Source organism: Acipenser ruthenus, chromosome 5 (assembly GCF_902713425.1).
Source record: "Acipenser ruthenus chromosome 5, fAciRut3.2 maternal haplotype, whole genome shotgun sequence".
Classification (NCBI taxonomy): Eukaryota; Metazoa; Chordata; class Actinopteri; order Acipenseriformes; family Acipenseridae; genus Acipenser; species Acipenser ruthenus.
In genome coordinates, this window is record NC_081193.1 from 65845736 (window position 1) to 65862568 (window position 16833).

At 37.8% G+C, this 16833-nt stretch overlaps 1 protein-coding gene across 3 annotated transcripts in view; it reads left to right on the forward strand.

Annotated features, from left to right (window-relative positions):
- The first annotated feature begins 240 nt into the window (after nt 1-240).
- Nucleotides 241-16833, forward strand: part of LOC117402431 (AT-rich interactive domain-containing protein 4B-like) — a 146625-nt gene continuing 130032 nt past the window's right edge. For 2 of the 3 annotated variants that reach the window (XM_034003560.3, XM_034003561.3), the window contains exons 1-2: nt 243-453; nt 2970-3028. In XM_034003560.3, coding sequence (XP_033859451.3) covers nt 3017-3028 — 12 coding nt within the window. In that variant the 5' untranslated portion in view covers nt 243-453; nt 2970-3016. Of the gene's footprint in view, nt 454-2969; nt 3029-16833 lie in introns of all 3 variants that reach the window. The other variant, XM_059024391.1, reaches the window with a different exon arrangement.

The following is a 16833-nucleotide window of genomic DNA, read 5'->3' on the forward strand; positions in this document are numbered from 1 at the left end:
GCAGAGTACCATGGGGACTGTTGTTCTTTAGTTCACTGTTTCCCTATCAGAAATACAGTACAAATGCATTGCTATTATTTTGAACTACAGTTCCCATCATCGCAACTGTTCTATTGCCATAGTGCTTTTGGAAAATAACGTCATTTTCTTTCTGTGGCCGGCCAATAGAAGCATTGAGGAGGCGAGGATCTGCGTACGGGAGCCAATGAGCAGCGAGTAAGAAATGGGGGGGCTGGCCGTCAGTGAGAGGGGAGAGGAACACAGAAAGATCGAGTCTGTCGGTTTTAGAGCAATTTAGTCGGATGCGTGTCTTGACAACAGCCACGGGGGTGGCGAAAAACAACAATACCATTCTAGTCTTTGCCACTGCATTTGTATGAGTTCATGTAGGACAAATATATTGCACCAATAAGAAAAAAAGAAAAAGGAAGTGGTCTACAGCGGCTGTTCTCGGTAAGATTAGACAAAGAATAAATAACTTTCGTTAAAAACAAAGATGAGATTCTGGTGGTGGAAAGACTGGAAAAATAAAAGCAAGAGTCATCGAGAAAGCTTTCATGAACACAGTTGAGGACTTAATAAAAAAATGCAAAATTAAACCGAGCGATGTACTTCTAGTGCTAGTCGATTCGGCTGCTTTTTTTAATTTTTATTTTGCATTTATTTTTTTCTTCTTAAAGTAAACAACAATTACGGTACAGATTACCTGGGATTTACAAAAAAAAGCTTTATTCTATACTGCTGTGATTTTCTTTACGCATCTTAATAGAAAATATTACAGAAAAGAAAAAAAAAACATGTGCATATCTTACATAAGGGCAAGTGCATTTTGTTGAAATACAGCCATATGAGTCACTTAGGGTGCAATTACATTCAAAATAGGTTATATCCTTGCTTACATTGAGCAATAACACACCGTTTGGAGTTAGATGTGGGAAGGCTAACGCTGGTCTCGATAACTCGGTATGCCGTATGTTTTGTTGCTCCACCTATGCAGTATTTACCATTTCTTGTTTCACTGTGGTTGAAATATTAGCATGGTTTAGTGTATACTATTGTATAAGTAGATTTGTTTTTTTGTTTTATATTTTTTATCTGATTTATGAGTTTCGGAAATAATGTAAGAGGTTGGTCGCTAGCACTAGTGTACATTTCTTTTAACTGCAATGTGGGATGTAGCAGCGGTTCCTCTCAATTTGAATGCGATTTTGTCCGGATTATGTTAGAAATTGTGATTGATAGTGCCAGTTTCTTTGTGGAACGGTACCCTTTAATTGTAAAAATGTTACTTTGTTCAGTTCGGCCTTGATGAACGGTTTAATAGTTGTCGGCTTGTGCAGTGACTGAAAAACAACTCTTTGAGTCCGAGATTTGCAATATAGAAAGAGATTTACCAGGACCACCTTCTTCGAAATGAACACCGAAATCGCATTCTGGACTGCTTGGAAAAGGAAAATTTAAGTTGGTGATTTCAGCTTTCCAACCAAATAAACAACAAATCGGATTTGAATTGCTTAGAGCGGTTGCAAAGGGGAATTCCTGAAAATAGCACAGTATATTTTTCTTGATCTGTAATATAGCAGGTTATGTGCACTATTAATGTGGCCGTCTGTGCTCTACAGAAAGCAGAAACAGCTGATGATTATTAAACAAAAGGGCAGGGATACCAAACAAGCTTGTCTATTCTAGTACAAATAATAGCTGTTGACCATACATAATTATATTTTAGCTGTGTTATTTACATAATGATTCTGCCTTATGAAATCGTTGCTCTTATCTGTCTTGTCTATGCTTATTATATTTGGTGTGTAAGTTTCAACTGTGATATCGAAATGGCGTCACTCAGTTTGCTGACATATATATTAACAACCAGTGTCAGAAAATAGTTTTGTCAAAACTATTACATGAATATACATTTAAATATAAACAGAGCTATAGCTAATAAATGTATACACTACTACACCCACAATTAGATGGCGCATTATCTGGAACAGAAATAAATACTGACCTAACAAATAAACCGGACATGGATTATCCAACTGTATTTAATAACAGAAAAATCAAAACCAACCATCGATTTCCCGAGTCACTTTGTTAACGTTTTGTAAAAGCCTGGTGGTTAGATAAACTGTTGCAACCAATTCCTGATTGAAGGGATTTGTCGTTGTGTTGCACCACTTGCTGTACTATAATAAAGCATAGCGAAAAAAAATCACTCTGCAACATAAGGTTACGGTACTCCAAGCAGGAGGGGTAAGGAGACACAGAAAAGTGCCCAACAGGGTTGTGTTACATATGAGCTAATAATACACGCAACCCATTCTGATGTCTGAAAATTCACAATTTACTGTAACGTTCTAAAGTCAAGTGTGTTTTTTTTTTGTTGTTGTTAACTTTAAATGTAATAGAATTGCTGTGAACCTGCTGTGGGTTTACCGTACCAGTGAATGTATGCTTCATTTTCCAACCCATTTTCATTGAGTTAAGAATCACACAGCCGAAAATGTGTTTGATAACTTTACAGTTGACTTTATTGATGGGCTACCTGAAATGCATGCAAATTCGACGCTTCATTGAAAATAACTACAGATGCCTTTATTAAAAGTAAATAAAAAGCACAAACTAAAAAAAAAAAATATTACATTATAGCATGCAGAAGTATATAGGCTACCTTTTTTATTTTGAAATGCAGATTTTGCACATTTTATAAAGCCCCCCCATTAGCCATTACAGTAGTTGAATACTTTAGTCCTCTATTGTCATATAAAATTTAACATGGGTTTGGTTGGTACACAATATTGTTCAATGTTTTTTTTTTCCATCACACCTGCTACAGCATATAATGTTATTAGGAACAAAAGCTGATATATTAATATGTACTGTAGAATATTTGTGACCAATGGATGAAGTTGAACAAACTGTTCTACTTCCTGGACTAATTGTGTGTCTCTAAAAATATTTTCTTTCAGCTCGAGGCTTGGCACACCAGTCCCTCATGAGGAGCGAAGCCATCTGAATGAAAATGAAGGTAACGGCATGAAATAATGACTTTTATTCTGGTCTGACAGTTAACTTGGAGTCCCATTCCTCAGGATGTACTGAAAATCTGCTGTGAAGTATACACACTTAATATTCATTCTGCTTCTTCATGCTTCATGTTATTTCATACCAATTGAAATTAACCATATGTCCAGTTTTGAAGATGGTCTTGGTTGTTGTGAGCACCATGCAACAGTTTTAAACATTTCAATACTTGGTAATACACCTGTTGAAATGTTTGAATTCAGTTTAAATCAAATACAATATGCTATATTTATTTAGTATTGTTAATTATATTTACAAATATACCTATATCATTGAACTTAAGCTTAAAATGGAACAACCATTAATTTAAATCCCTTAATAAACAGCTTCCATTATAATGCTGCATCATTAAATACAGTCTGTAGGCTTGTTCTTTCAACACTATTGGATGTAATTGACTTGTACTAAAAAAACCTTGGCAATAAAAATTAGACAAATGTTTCAACTTCACGTAACATGAAAGGCGCTGATAAAGACCTCATAGAAATTAATTTAGTTTTAGTGCTGTCTACTGAATATTTTCAGGTTTAATGTTTTTCAGGTTTTATTCGACATGTCACATCCTCCACTGCTGAGAGGGTCTCAATGTGTTTTATTGTAAATTACTGTAAGTCATGAGATATTAAAAGAGAAGTTTTATGTACGCATCACAATGAATGTACTTTTACTTCACAACAAGTGCATTATATAATGCAATAATTCGTTTTTTTACACAAGGTTTGTGTAAATCAAGAAAAAACAACGTTTATATATAATTCTCAGACTTCTGATTTTCAGGTTTTGGTTTGTACTGTTTTTGGGTTAAATTCAGATTAAATTGAGGGGTTTATTAAACAGGTTTTAATTCTGTTCTGTACATGTTTAGAAGAACATCTGGTAAAATCAGGTCTTATCACAAACGTCTTATACTCCCATTTAACATAGAAACGAATTAGAAAAGTTATCATTTTACGTGAATGATTGATCACTGCTTCTCATTTATAATTAAGGCTGTATTTTTTCAAGTTTTTTGTGAAATGTACCCATTGCTATGTAATATGTAAATCCCTGTGAAAATTTCAATTTCTGAGAGAAGTACAAATTTACATTTGTAACATTTAAAAATAAATACAGTAAATGTTTGCCTTATTGGCGCTCTCTCTACCTGTTCCACTGCATTTTTGAACCTGGCAGTTGGTTTAGTTTGCTTCTGGTAAATGATTGAACACACTGCATAGAGCTGCAGGAGTTCTTTAAGAAGTCTTCAAAGAAAAAGACACCAGCTGCATTCAAGATCAGAAATATTTCTGCTAAAGATCACTCTATCCAGGACAAGAAGGGGACATTTCACGTGTCTGTTGTTGTTTTTACATTTATTTATGTTTTTGGTTTGGTTTGATATTTTACTGATGGTGCAAATAGAATGTCTTTAAAAGTTGAACATAGAAAATGAAATATTCTACAATTAAGCATTTAGTGTTTATCAGGTAAGCATTTAAATACCCTTTGAATGCGACAATGCTGTTTTTTATTCTGCTTTAATAAATGTTATGTTAATCGTGAAATATCATGAAGTACCTATTTTTACTGTGAAATGCTGTGAATTAAGCTTTTTTTACAGTGAAAAAAATACTGCTGTATTCCATTTTGGTGGGGGTAGGAATTATTCTTTATAGGATTTAACCCTAAAATCAGGACCCCTATGTGTATCTAACCTGTCTTACTGTATTGTTGTACTATAACTTGCCCCAATCTCCTTTGCTTTATTAAAAACCATTGGTTATGTTGTAACCCTATACAGTACCAAGGAATTACACATAATGTGAGCCTATGCTGGTGTGAGAAAACACAACTTTTTTATGGAGGATTTTAGCCAGCTGGGTCGGTGTTGTATGATGCTTTGTTGACAGATGCCATGGACTACATGGATTATGGCTATTGTAATTGCATTTGGATTACCAGATACTCTAAAGGAGAGCACCTTCAAAATCATTTACTGTATGCTGAGATTTACTGCAGATTCTGTGTTCGCTTTCCCTCAACGTTTATCTGAAAGCTGTTTTAAAAAACTCTGACAGTCTAGATATAAAAATGATTTAATGTGAGCATGTGTTTTAAAGAACACTGTTTCTGGGTTAGCAGAATAACCTTGTATTAATCAGACCACCTTGGTCTGAATATTGTAAGCCAAATCCTTTTCTTTTGAAATACTTGGGCCCATGAAACGTCAGTAAGTAAAAACGGAATATTAAAAAATGAAAAAAGGACTGTTGGTATATAACGTGCACCCTTTTTGAAAAATGTAGGTGAATTTATGTCTTGGCCTATGTATTTTGCGCTGTATATTTGTGGTGTACAGTAGACTCGGATAATGTTGTTAAGCATTAATGGCCGACAGAGAATATTAGTATTTATTATAAGCCAATGAAGTTTTTAGGTTTTATTTTGGACTGGATCACTTTGGCTGCTTGAAAATGCTATCGGTTTTAAAACCAGTTTCAGGATTGGCTCATTCTGTGACAAATCACCCATCCAGTTACACTCTACCATCTCCCATTTACACCAGACTTGGTTCTTGGGGTTGTTTCAGGCAAACAAGCTCACATTCCAAAAATTTAGACTGATCAGGTAGAGGGGTCAAAAGTTGGTTGATGGGCAAATCCAAAAAAAGTGTAACAAATACATTTTAAAGAAAATTAAAGGAAGTTTTTGACCTTTGACCTTAAAAAGCTAAAAAAAAATTAACAAATAAAGTCAAGGTCTCTGCTTTGTCTATGCAAAATTTCAGGAAGGTAATTTCTTTGGTTTGCTTTGAAAAAATCTAAACCTAACCTGCCCCCACTGCATACCCATCCAATGCATATCTGCATAGATGACAGAAACAAAACTTCCTCTGATGTAAAACTGTATCTTCTTCCTCAGCTTTGAATTCATCAGAGCCTTCCCAGGAGATACTTACAGTTTTTGATTCACTTATGGAGAGAGAAGAGACAAAGCAGAGTCTGGGAAATGGGGATGAATCTATGCAGGCATTTAGTGCTCTTTATGGTTAATGCAGACTTGAACCTGTGTTTTAAGTGTTCAGTATTGGCCATGATACAAAGATGAATGTTATGCTGGCGAAGGCGGTCTTGCAGAATGAATACATGTCTTAAGGGGTTTCAATCTGGCATTCAGTGGGACTCTGCAAGCTAGTTTTTGCCCCAGTACCATCATAAGGGCCTCTGACCATGTGAAGTTTCAAACAAATTCCATTCAGCATTCAAGTTAAAGTCAAGTTTATGGTTGTTAGAGATTTATTAAATTGAACCGGTTTTTGTATTGGGCAGCACAACCATCACTGAAGTAAATGAATTCTTCTCGGATGGGGAAGTTTTTCCTTCACTGGACGAGGAGTTTGGATTGAAAGAATTCCTGATACCTATTGTACTCCACATCAATGGGAAGTGGAGTATAACAGATATGATAGCAGTGATAGGAACATCTCCATGTTAAAAGTAATTGTTCACAGGGTAGCTCTGCACTGAAATGTCTTCATGTCTAAGTATGAAACATATTATATATGTTAACACCAATAATTTTAATTTCGAAAACTGAGCACCTCCCCCATTATTTTATTGGGTTGAAAAATTGATAGGCCTACATTTGTGGGTAACAGTAGCTCTGCATTGAAGCTGTAAACGGCACTGACTGTCTGGGAGAGGCGTAAATGTCCTGTCCCAGCAACTGTTTTGCGTCAAAGCAAGTGTAACATACATTTTTTGGAAGAACTGTACATCTTGTGGAGGCTTTCACACTGGTCATGTAGCGTGAAACGGGCAGCGTCGAAAATTATACTGTGTTCCTATTTCTCTGTTGGTACCCGGCGTAAATGTACTTATTTAACCAGTATATTTATGAAAAATATACATCAGTGTAGCAAATAACTGTTTTTGTTACCATGTTCAAAATGAAACCATTTTTTTCCTCCCTCAATTATAGTAATAATAATAATAGAGACATTTAGATTGTAAATGGTTGTTTCTGAGTAGGCTACAGCACGGCACTGTTAAATAAATAAACAAGCAAGCCAGAGTTGAAGGGTCGCAGCACGTAGGCAGGTGTACTGCCTGAATTTTGTATTTCTGTCGGTTATCTTCAGCAGTAAAATACAAGGTTGTACCTGCGGCAAAAGCAGGAAAGCAGAGTGTATGTAGTATGGAGATGAAGTGCATTTTAGAGATAGACGTTTTGTATTTGTGCTGGTAGCTTTTCTGTTTTACTTTAAAATACAGCAAGTTACTATTATAATAATTTTGTATCTACCATTTTGTGTAAATAAGTGATTTTTAAACTATTCTTACTTCATATTGCTGCACTTTTTTGGTTGGTACTGTATGTATGTGCTTTTTCACACTATCTCACTGGGCATGGGTCCCAGAAAATGATCTGGCTACTCAGGTGGGTCATGAGTTGGGAAAGTTTGGGAACCCCTGCTATATATGTTATACCTCCACAGCATGAATTATTCTAACTATTTAAGATCTGTCCTTTGCACAGTAGTGCTGCAGTTTGTTAGAAAAATTCTAATGTACAAAATAAAAAAATAAATTGTACTTTGTTCAGTTGTTGCGGAAACAGAATTTGGAATTGTAAAGATTTGTATTTCTTAAAACACAAACATTTACAAGTACAGGTTATTATATTAAGATATTTCTTTTTGGCTCGGTAATTAAAATATGTATTGCAACACCATAAAAAATGTATTTTAATACTAAGATGTATGTTCTTGAATTTATAGTCCCACAGAAAAGTATTGGCACCTTATGCTTATACTATAATTCAAGGTAACGGTTTTGGACAAGCATTTAGTAAACTTTAACCACTTTTAAATATAACAACGCAGAATACACAATTTCTAGTCATTTAACGCATAATCTTTATCAAAAAACAAACTTAATTAATCTATAGTATTTGTTCACGACAAAAGTATTGGTACCCCTGCTTCAGTATTTCGTGTGTCCTGTTTTTGATTTTATAAGCAGTATGTTACATCTTGTTGGGGAAATCTGGGCCAATTCTGTCTTGCATATTTCCTTCAGCTCAGACAGATTGGATACACAATGCTTGGCTGCAGCTTTTTTTCAGCTCAGTCTAAAGCATTTCTATTGGATTAAGATCTGGTGATTGCGAAGGCCATTCCAGAACTTATCTTTCTTTTCTTCTAGAACTCCAGAGTTCACTTAGCCATATCAGGGCTTCAGACAAATGCTATCATTCAGTTGCTTAAAATACAACAACTTGCAAAGACACTAAAGTGACACTAAAACAGTAACTTAATGTCTGCTTGTTTGTTGCCTTATTCTGCTGAATGGTTAATCTATGCAGCTGATGACTGCAATGAACTCAGCATGTTTATATTTGAAATATTTTGCAAGTGTTGTATGTGGAATTGGTGACCGCACCTTTAATTGTGTACAGTTGTAATACGGGAAACAGCCTGATGCAACTCCCATGCTCCGTGTTAATGGAGTTTTGATCTGACAGCATTTAACACAGACAGCTCTTATGATTACATGTTACTAGGGCTGTCCCGAAGGGTACATTTTGACCTTCGAAGGTTCGGAACATATTGCCGATAGTACTAATTCGCATTATTTACTGGTGACCATCACCATAGCTACTACTAGTTTTATATTTGATTGAAAATCCTATTATGGTAATCCATATAAATGGAATAAACATTCACATCTAGTTTAAAAATGTTATATAGAACAGTAATCATGTTTTTATAATTAAAATAAATTGATGTTCAGCAGGAAAATTCACAATAGTCATTATTATCGGCTGAATAAATAAAATATATAATATTTCTTGTAATGTGTCTTGTTACTGCTAACTTGTTAACAAAATAAAAAAGAAAACCGTGTTAAAAAAAAAAAATGCTTTCATTCAAGTTCTAAAAAATATCAGCTGCTAAACAGTTTCACATTTCAAACACAGATAGTATGTTACTATCGCCCCCCGGTTGGGATCTTCATATACAGCTCTTGCTAATTTTGAAACCCCAAAAGTAGGGTTGCAACCTTTATAAAATAATGATTAATTAATACTTACACTTTATTACTTGCAGGGCTCCCTGATGTATCTTTCTAACATGTATTCCCCTAGTCCCACCCATGTCTGTTGAAAGTACATGCTGATTTTCTTCAAAACGAAACACAGTTCAATGATTCAGATTGGGTACACATCTTTTTGCAAAATGTAGATTACATTAGGTTTCTGTTTTTTGTGTTTTTTTTTCTATCTTTCTACATTTACACAGAGAAATACGAACAAAGCGTATTTTAGATGCTGCCCATTTTACGCTACATGACCAGTGTGAAAGGCTTCACGAGATGTACAGTTATTCTGAATGTTTAGCTCGCTTTGACACGAATCGCTTGCTGTGAAAGGACATTTACGTCTCACGCAGACAGTGCAGTGCCACTTACTGCTTCAATGCAGGGCTACTGTTATCCACAAATGCAGGTAAAATTCTTAGTGTTGGCTTATATTTTATGTTTCATACTTCTCCTACCATAACACTTTTCTTTCAGTGTCTTGAAGCACAGCAGCTATAGGTACCCCACCCACCAGTGCTCTGGCATAATATCTGCCATGCACGGCGGCGACGGCGTAAAGAGGTGCTACTATAACGATTTGGTGGATTTTAATACAGTAATTTTTGCTTAAGTAATTGACATTATACAAATCAAAAGAGAGAATTTTACATTTAACGTGTGATTTTATAGTATTCACACATTGTCAAACAGTTTCTGTTAACAGAGAAAGAAAAATAAAAAAAATCTGCATGAATGTTGCCTGACGAACCTTCGAAGGTTTAGAACTACCTTCTGAATTCTTGGCTAGTAAACAAACCATCGAACTATTGAACACAGCCCTACTTGTTACCGTTTATTTTTCAGTATAAACAAGTTGAAATTGCAGTGAGTTTGTTGTGCTATTTACAAGATTAAATACCCCCCAGCAAGCACAGTGTCATATATTTTCATTAGCACAATCTGAGAGCTCAATTTAGTGAATGGCATTCTTTTTTTGTACTGCAATCAAATAAGCTGCAGTACATTTAATTTTGAATTATCTGAGTTTTACTTTTTTCTCAGCAGTATACTTCCTAATTACAGTCTCAAGTAAGTGGTCGGGTGAGAAATACACTTTGTTTCCCCTGCAACAGCTGGCCCTGCTTTAGTACAAAACTCACGCTATTACTGTTTTTTATTAGGGTAATGGCTTAAATTAGCTCTTTGGCTGAAGAGATATTATCTGCTCATCATCTAACTGTAGAATCTGCTGTGCAGTTAAATCATCCTTAAACTCTTGATGGTAAACAATATAACCAAATCTATTATAACTGCAATAGTTGCAGCTGTTAAAGAATGCAACAGACGAAAAAAATCTGTTTGTGTTGACTCAAAACTTTATTTAGGCACCCTACGATTAGACTGGCGAAAGATAACTTTGGTTTATTGGACTTATTATTATTAGTATTATTAGTATTATTAGTATTATTATTAGTTTATTTGGCAGATGCCTTTGTCCAAGGTGACTTGGAGGGGCTAGGGAAGAGAAGGAGCAGGTATGGGAAGATGGAGAGTGAAGGGAAGGCATGCCCAGTAGCCCCGTAGTGGAGCGGGGGTGTAGGGAGACACGAGGGATTGGAGGTAATCCAAATCTGACCCCCTGTGGACTGGGGTATAGGCGGATATGTGAAAAAGTTGGATTTGCGAACATCTATAGAAAAAGGGAGACTGAGTGGAGAGGTCAGGGGAGGGAGCGGAGATCAGATTTAGAGAGTTTGAGGTGATGGGAATGCATCCAAGTTGGAATGGCTTAGAGTTAAGTGGTAGGAGAAGCCACAAGAGGAGATTAGAGTACCTAGCGACGGGGGCGTCCATTCCTGCCAAGCTTGCCAGGGGGGCCCCCAAATAGGAGTTTCTGTGAGATGTTAAAAGGCTTAAAGGAAAGTGTTCATGCTTTGGGACTTTGAAAGTGCAGGAACTAGCCTGACAATGTAATGTTGTTGAATGAAACATAATCTTTTTTTCTTGCCAAAAGCTGCAGTGCTACTATGTTTTAAAATTGTTCTGCCTAAAAAAATGTCATAGCAACAGCGTCTCCCAAGTTATTGCGATAATTTGCATTTGTTGAAATTCAGTATTAACGATAACAGCTGTTGTGTTACAAAAAGCAAAAGAGAAAGGTATGTTTTACTAATAATTATGTTCAAGTGTTTATGATGTGTTTTGGGAACTTGTCAGTAAAAGTGCTTAGCTTATAAGATCTATCGCGTCATAGCAACTAAGCAAATAGCAAAATAATAGCCAGAGCCGGCATCAGTACCCAGGTTAGTGCCCAGGGCCCCAACGGCACAGGGGGGCCCACACACATACAGAAATAAAATTGTAAATAGGAGTAAATGTACTATTTCTGTGCCAGCTATCCTACTCAAGCAGCCTTTAGGACTAGAAACGTTTTGTTTTCACTCAATTAAACTAAACTGTATACATGCAGCGCAGTGAAACTTTTCAGCTCTCCCCCCTTTTTGGTCACTGGAGGTTCATTGCCCGGGGCCCACAAAACCCTGGCGCCAGCCATGATAATAGCCAGTGCCATTTTAACTAAGAAGTTACTGAGTCGAAGAGGGGAACGAAAAGCTAAACTAGTGCCACCGGCAGTTTTTATTCTCTTTTTGAGCTGGTACAACTCTAAAAGGATACTTACTATTACTCATACTTATATTACTAAAACCAGTCCTCGTTTGAGTGATCTGCTTGTAATGGCATCTGAAAAATTATTTGTTAAATAAAAAAGAAAGAAAGAAAGACAAGTCATTTTGATGTCCTGGTTGATCCCTTTGCCAAAATGAAGACTAGATAATATTATTTTTAAGTTTGTTGCAGAGTTTTATTATTATGTAGAGGGGGCCCCTAAAAGCATTCCTTGCCCCCCCCCCCTTTCCAAGCCTTTTGTGAAGTGATGCCCCTGCCTAGCAAGCGTGTGTTACGCGAGAACAGGGGCCCCAGGACAGATCCTTGGGGTGCACCTGTAGAGAGGGGGCGAGGAGAAGAGAAAGAGCCACGTCGGGAAACCTGGAAGGAACGAGTAGTGAGAGAGGAGGAAAACCAGGCAAGAGTAGTCAGTGCCTGAGATCCCCAGGTCAGAGGGAGAGGAGTGGAGAACAGCATGATCGACAGTGGGCAAAGCAGAAAGTGCTTGGTGAGGAAGGATGCCAGCTGGCGGTGGACAGCTTGCATGAAAGTTTGAGAGGAACAGGAGGAGAGAGACGGGATGATAGTTCTAGGCAGAAGAAGGGTCGAGGGTTTCTTAAGAATGGGGGTAACATGAGCAGTTTTGAAGGCTGAGGAAAAGGAGCCAGAGAGCAGATATTACTTAGGGAGGAGATAAAAGGAATGGGCAATGGATTGGAAGAAGTGAGTAGGAAGGGGATCCAGGAGTGAGGAGCAAAGGTCAGATTCAGATAGTGGTGTGAAAGTTGAAAATGAAAGGGTAGGAGGCAGCAAGGTGGGATGTGTTGAGGTGGGGAAGATGGTCTGGAGAATAGCTTCTGAATGTCTGCTACTTTGGAGCAGAAGGCGGCAACAGTCATCAGGTATAAATGATGAGGATTGGGGAGTGGGTGGGGGTTTGAGGAAGGAGGAAAAAGGGTTAGGGTTAGGAGGAGGGAGCAGTAGTGGTCTAAATCTAAAGGGTAGCTTGGATCTCTTCTGTCTCCACCCGGCAGTACGCAGCTCATTACAGGATGAGTGAAGTGTAGAGGATAGCCAGGGCTCGGGAGGGGACAAAAGTATTCAAGAGTTGCGGTGAGAGTGGAAGAATCATATATATATATATATTAGTTTGGTTTTTACCCCGGTTTTCTCCCCAATTTGGAATGCCCAATTATTATTTTTATCCCGGTTCACCGCTGCAACACCCCGGCGACTCGGGGAAACAGAGGCTGAAACACACGTCCTCCAAAATATGTTCCTGCCAATCCGTCATTTTTCTCACTGCGGATCCACAGCGAAGCCACCAGACCTATAGTGCTGGAGGACAACACAGATCTGAATGGCTCCACTGCAGTCCCGCAGGCGCCCTATCAGCCACAGGGGTTGCTGGTGCGCAGTGAACCGTGGATTGCCCTGCCGACTTAAGCCCTCCCTACCCGGGCGGCGCTCGGCCAATTGTGCGCCGCCCCCTAGCAACCCCTGGTAACAGGGGTTAATGACATAGCCTGGATCTGAACCTGCGATCTCCACAAACATTTGTGTTTGATCAAATTGTTACCATCCTTCTTGCACTTCAGTTTATTAAAACATGAGTTTTTTTATACAAACCGACATCATAGTGCATTCATAAATATTGACACATGCTTTTAAAGGTAGAGGCAGCATTTTTGTGTTAGACGGCAATATTTTTGTAGGCGCTTTTTTTTTTTTTGTTGCATTTGTGACCATTTAAGTCACATTCTGCATGCCCTGCGTATACTTTGAGTTGTGTTGGAAGTTAAACTGTCTGTCAATCAGCCTACGAGCAGATGGTATCATTGTTTTGATGCGTGGCTAAATTCATTCGGTCTTCAATAACATGAATGTCTCCAGTCCTTGAACTGCTAAAATGCCCCATATCACAGTCGACCCACCTACATGTTTAACTCCAGATATGCATTTTTTTTCATCAAAGGCGTTCCCCTTTTTTCTCCAAAGATACTATGATCCATTTTTTAAATGGATTAGAAGAAAAATCAAATCAATAATTACAAGCAAATCGTTTTTTGGGGATATGGGGAAAGGAAAAATAAATCACCTTGCTCATGTCCTGAAGCGGCTTAACTGTATTATTTCTCAGTTTTGGGGGTTTAAGTGACTGACAGCTGGTGGTGGTAGAGGCATGTGGACCTGATTCACTGCTAGTGAGAAAATTACATTCATAGCATCCAGGTCTGCGCTGAAGGTTTTCTATTTCCAATATAGTGCTTTCCACTTTTGGTTTTATTTGGGTCACCAACAGGCTGCCAGACTGAAACACTTTTGACAACGTAGATAGTGATGACAAATAATCTATCTGAAATGACATGAACCAGGTGTTCCTTCCATCTTTCAGAAACTTCAGCATGCCTTTTACTTTGTTTGCTTCATCAGATTCTGAAGGTGCTGCAATATTTTCCAAGTGGCATACAACTGCATCAAGTTGTCTGCTTACCCATCTCGTAGAATAAACATCTACAAATTTACACAGTTCAGTGTAGAGCAATTTTCTTGTTAACGCCAGTTCTCTCATTCTTTTGGGTAAAGAATGATCGAAGCCAAACGCAGATCTTCTGGTTGGTTCAGTCTCTTACAACAAGCATTTTTCTTTGGGAATTAAGAACTGCAAGAGGTGTGCCACACAGTGGTGTACACTGGTCAGCAATGACAAGGACCGTTTCAATTTAGTTGAAACTCCCCCATGGTTTCATAACTGCAACACCATCAGTGCCTAAACCTGAAATCCATGGTTCCTCTTTCCACTCCTTGATGCCTAGTTTGAAAAACATTTTATGTAAAATTTTATGTAACCACCTGCATTAGCTGTTTCAAATAGTTCAGGGCCAATGTATTAAGTGTGAACCACCCCTTCTAGGTCAACAAAGTGGAAGACAAACTCGCACAGTACTGGCATCAATGAGCAGTCCCACAGCATCAGTGTTTCTTGCTTTCTCAAGTACACTTTCCCTAGTTACTGTTGCTATGTGCTGAATGAACTCTGCACAAGCTGTGTTGATTGTGTACTGCTGCACTACGTGTCTTTTAATTAAAGAATATGCGGTGAATCCCAATAGATTTGAAATGAACTTTTTCAAAAAATAAAGGTTTTATTTAAGCATTTGTTTCATGTAAAATATGAACAAATTCCAGCTGTTGCACTCCAAGCACAACTCTCACTGACTGAACCACTTAACTAAGCTCACTGCATAACATACAGAATCCTGAGCCAATCACATCACTCTACGTTCGCGATTGATTATCTAAGCCTGCTGATTCGTGCTGGTATAATTGGTTTTCAGCGTGCATACCTGGGAAATGCAGTTTCCTTACTGAAATTCACATAATGACTCGCTCAATTCTTCGGTCGCCAGAGCGGCGACTTTAATGATATTTTTAATTGCCAACAGTTTCTTTTAGGTCGCAAATGGCGACCTGGCGACGATTTCTGCCACCCTGGGGTGTATCTGCCTGTACCGTCACAACAACAAGATGCAGAAAATAATCAGGTGTCACTTCAAAGATAATTTAATTTAACCCGAGACGGTCCCACAGCTCCATTCAAAAGAAAACTGTGTATTAATTGCTAAAACAGCTTTTGTTAGCATTATATACATTACAGGAATTGATGTTCTATCAATATAAATAACCACAAGACTGAAAATTAGAGTTTTTCAGTCCCTAAATCATTCCAAATAAACATGGAAGTTGGTTATGATCAGTTCTGTTTTTTTAACTCTCTCAACTGTTTTTGACATCCAGTCTGACAGGATAGTGCTGTGGCCCAAGATGTTATTGGCAGGAAAGAGACTCTGAGACTAGGAAGATGCAGTTTAAGCACTAGAGTGCACATTTAATAAACAAAACAACAAATAAACCGGAACAAGCAAACTGGCATGAGGGCCAGAATAAAGGTTCAAACAAAAGACTAACCAGCTGTAGACTAGTCAATCGCCTTCACTACACAGTCAAAATAATACACCAACACACTCCCCTAACTCCCTCCACCAGACGAAGGATTTCTCCTTCCTTATGTACATGTGGCCACTCCCCAGTTAGCACTTGGTTACCTAACTGGGGAATGGCCACACCTGTGATTGCTGGCAGAGACAGATTTAACCCCATCCCTGCCAACCTTATATTCCCCCCCACACACACTATTTTACATTAGGTATAACCAAAATTAAAGTTTAAAACCAAAAGACTGAACTGCATGTATGCAGCCAAAGTAATCACACATACTATTAATACACTTGTGTGGGGTGTTTTTTTTTTTTGTTTTTTTTTTTAACTCTGACAAATACAGTAAGCTCAATTTGAGGTGTCGCAGTCATGTAACCCCAGCAGGCTACGCCGCAATACTGGCAGTCAAAACAGCTATGGCAGCTAATGCAAAAACTGTGTCTTCCGCACCGAAATGTAATGTATTTGCAACCACAGAGCACCACAGGAATTAAAAAGATAATGATGAGTGCCAGATACTTGGAATTTGTGACCCCCTACTGTGAAAGACTATGATAAACTAGTTTTTTTGTTTTTTCCTTTTAAGAAAACTTGCATGTTACAAATTAAGAAAATATAATTTGTTCAATAGTTTGTTTAAAAATACAGTACTAAAATAAATTATAATATGAACTAACTACCAATATATTGCTGATACTAACCTTATATGAACTGCTCACTACACAAAAGTGTGTACTTGGTTGGAGTCCAGTTTGTCGTTTTCAACTTTGGGTTACCGGGATCCATTTTTGTTACCCTGCTAATGGCTGAAATCCACTTTTCCTTCCTGTCTGGCTCAGCAGACGGGAGGAGGAGGGCAAAGTTGTGCTCCTGTTCTGCTGGTGCACCCAAAGCACTACACACACCTGGCATTGTAAAATCGAAAGTTTAATGACAGGGCTTAGTTAAAGTTTCATTGTTCACCAATGCTTTTTGACTGCCAGTATGCTATTGCACTCATACCAATGTATTCTACAATTAG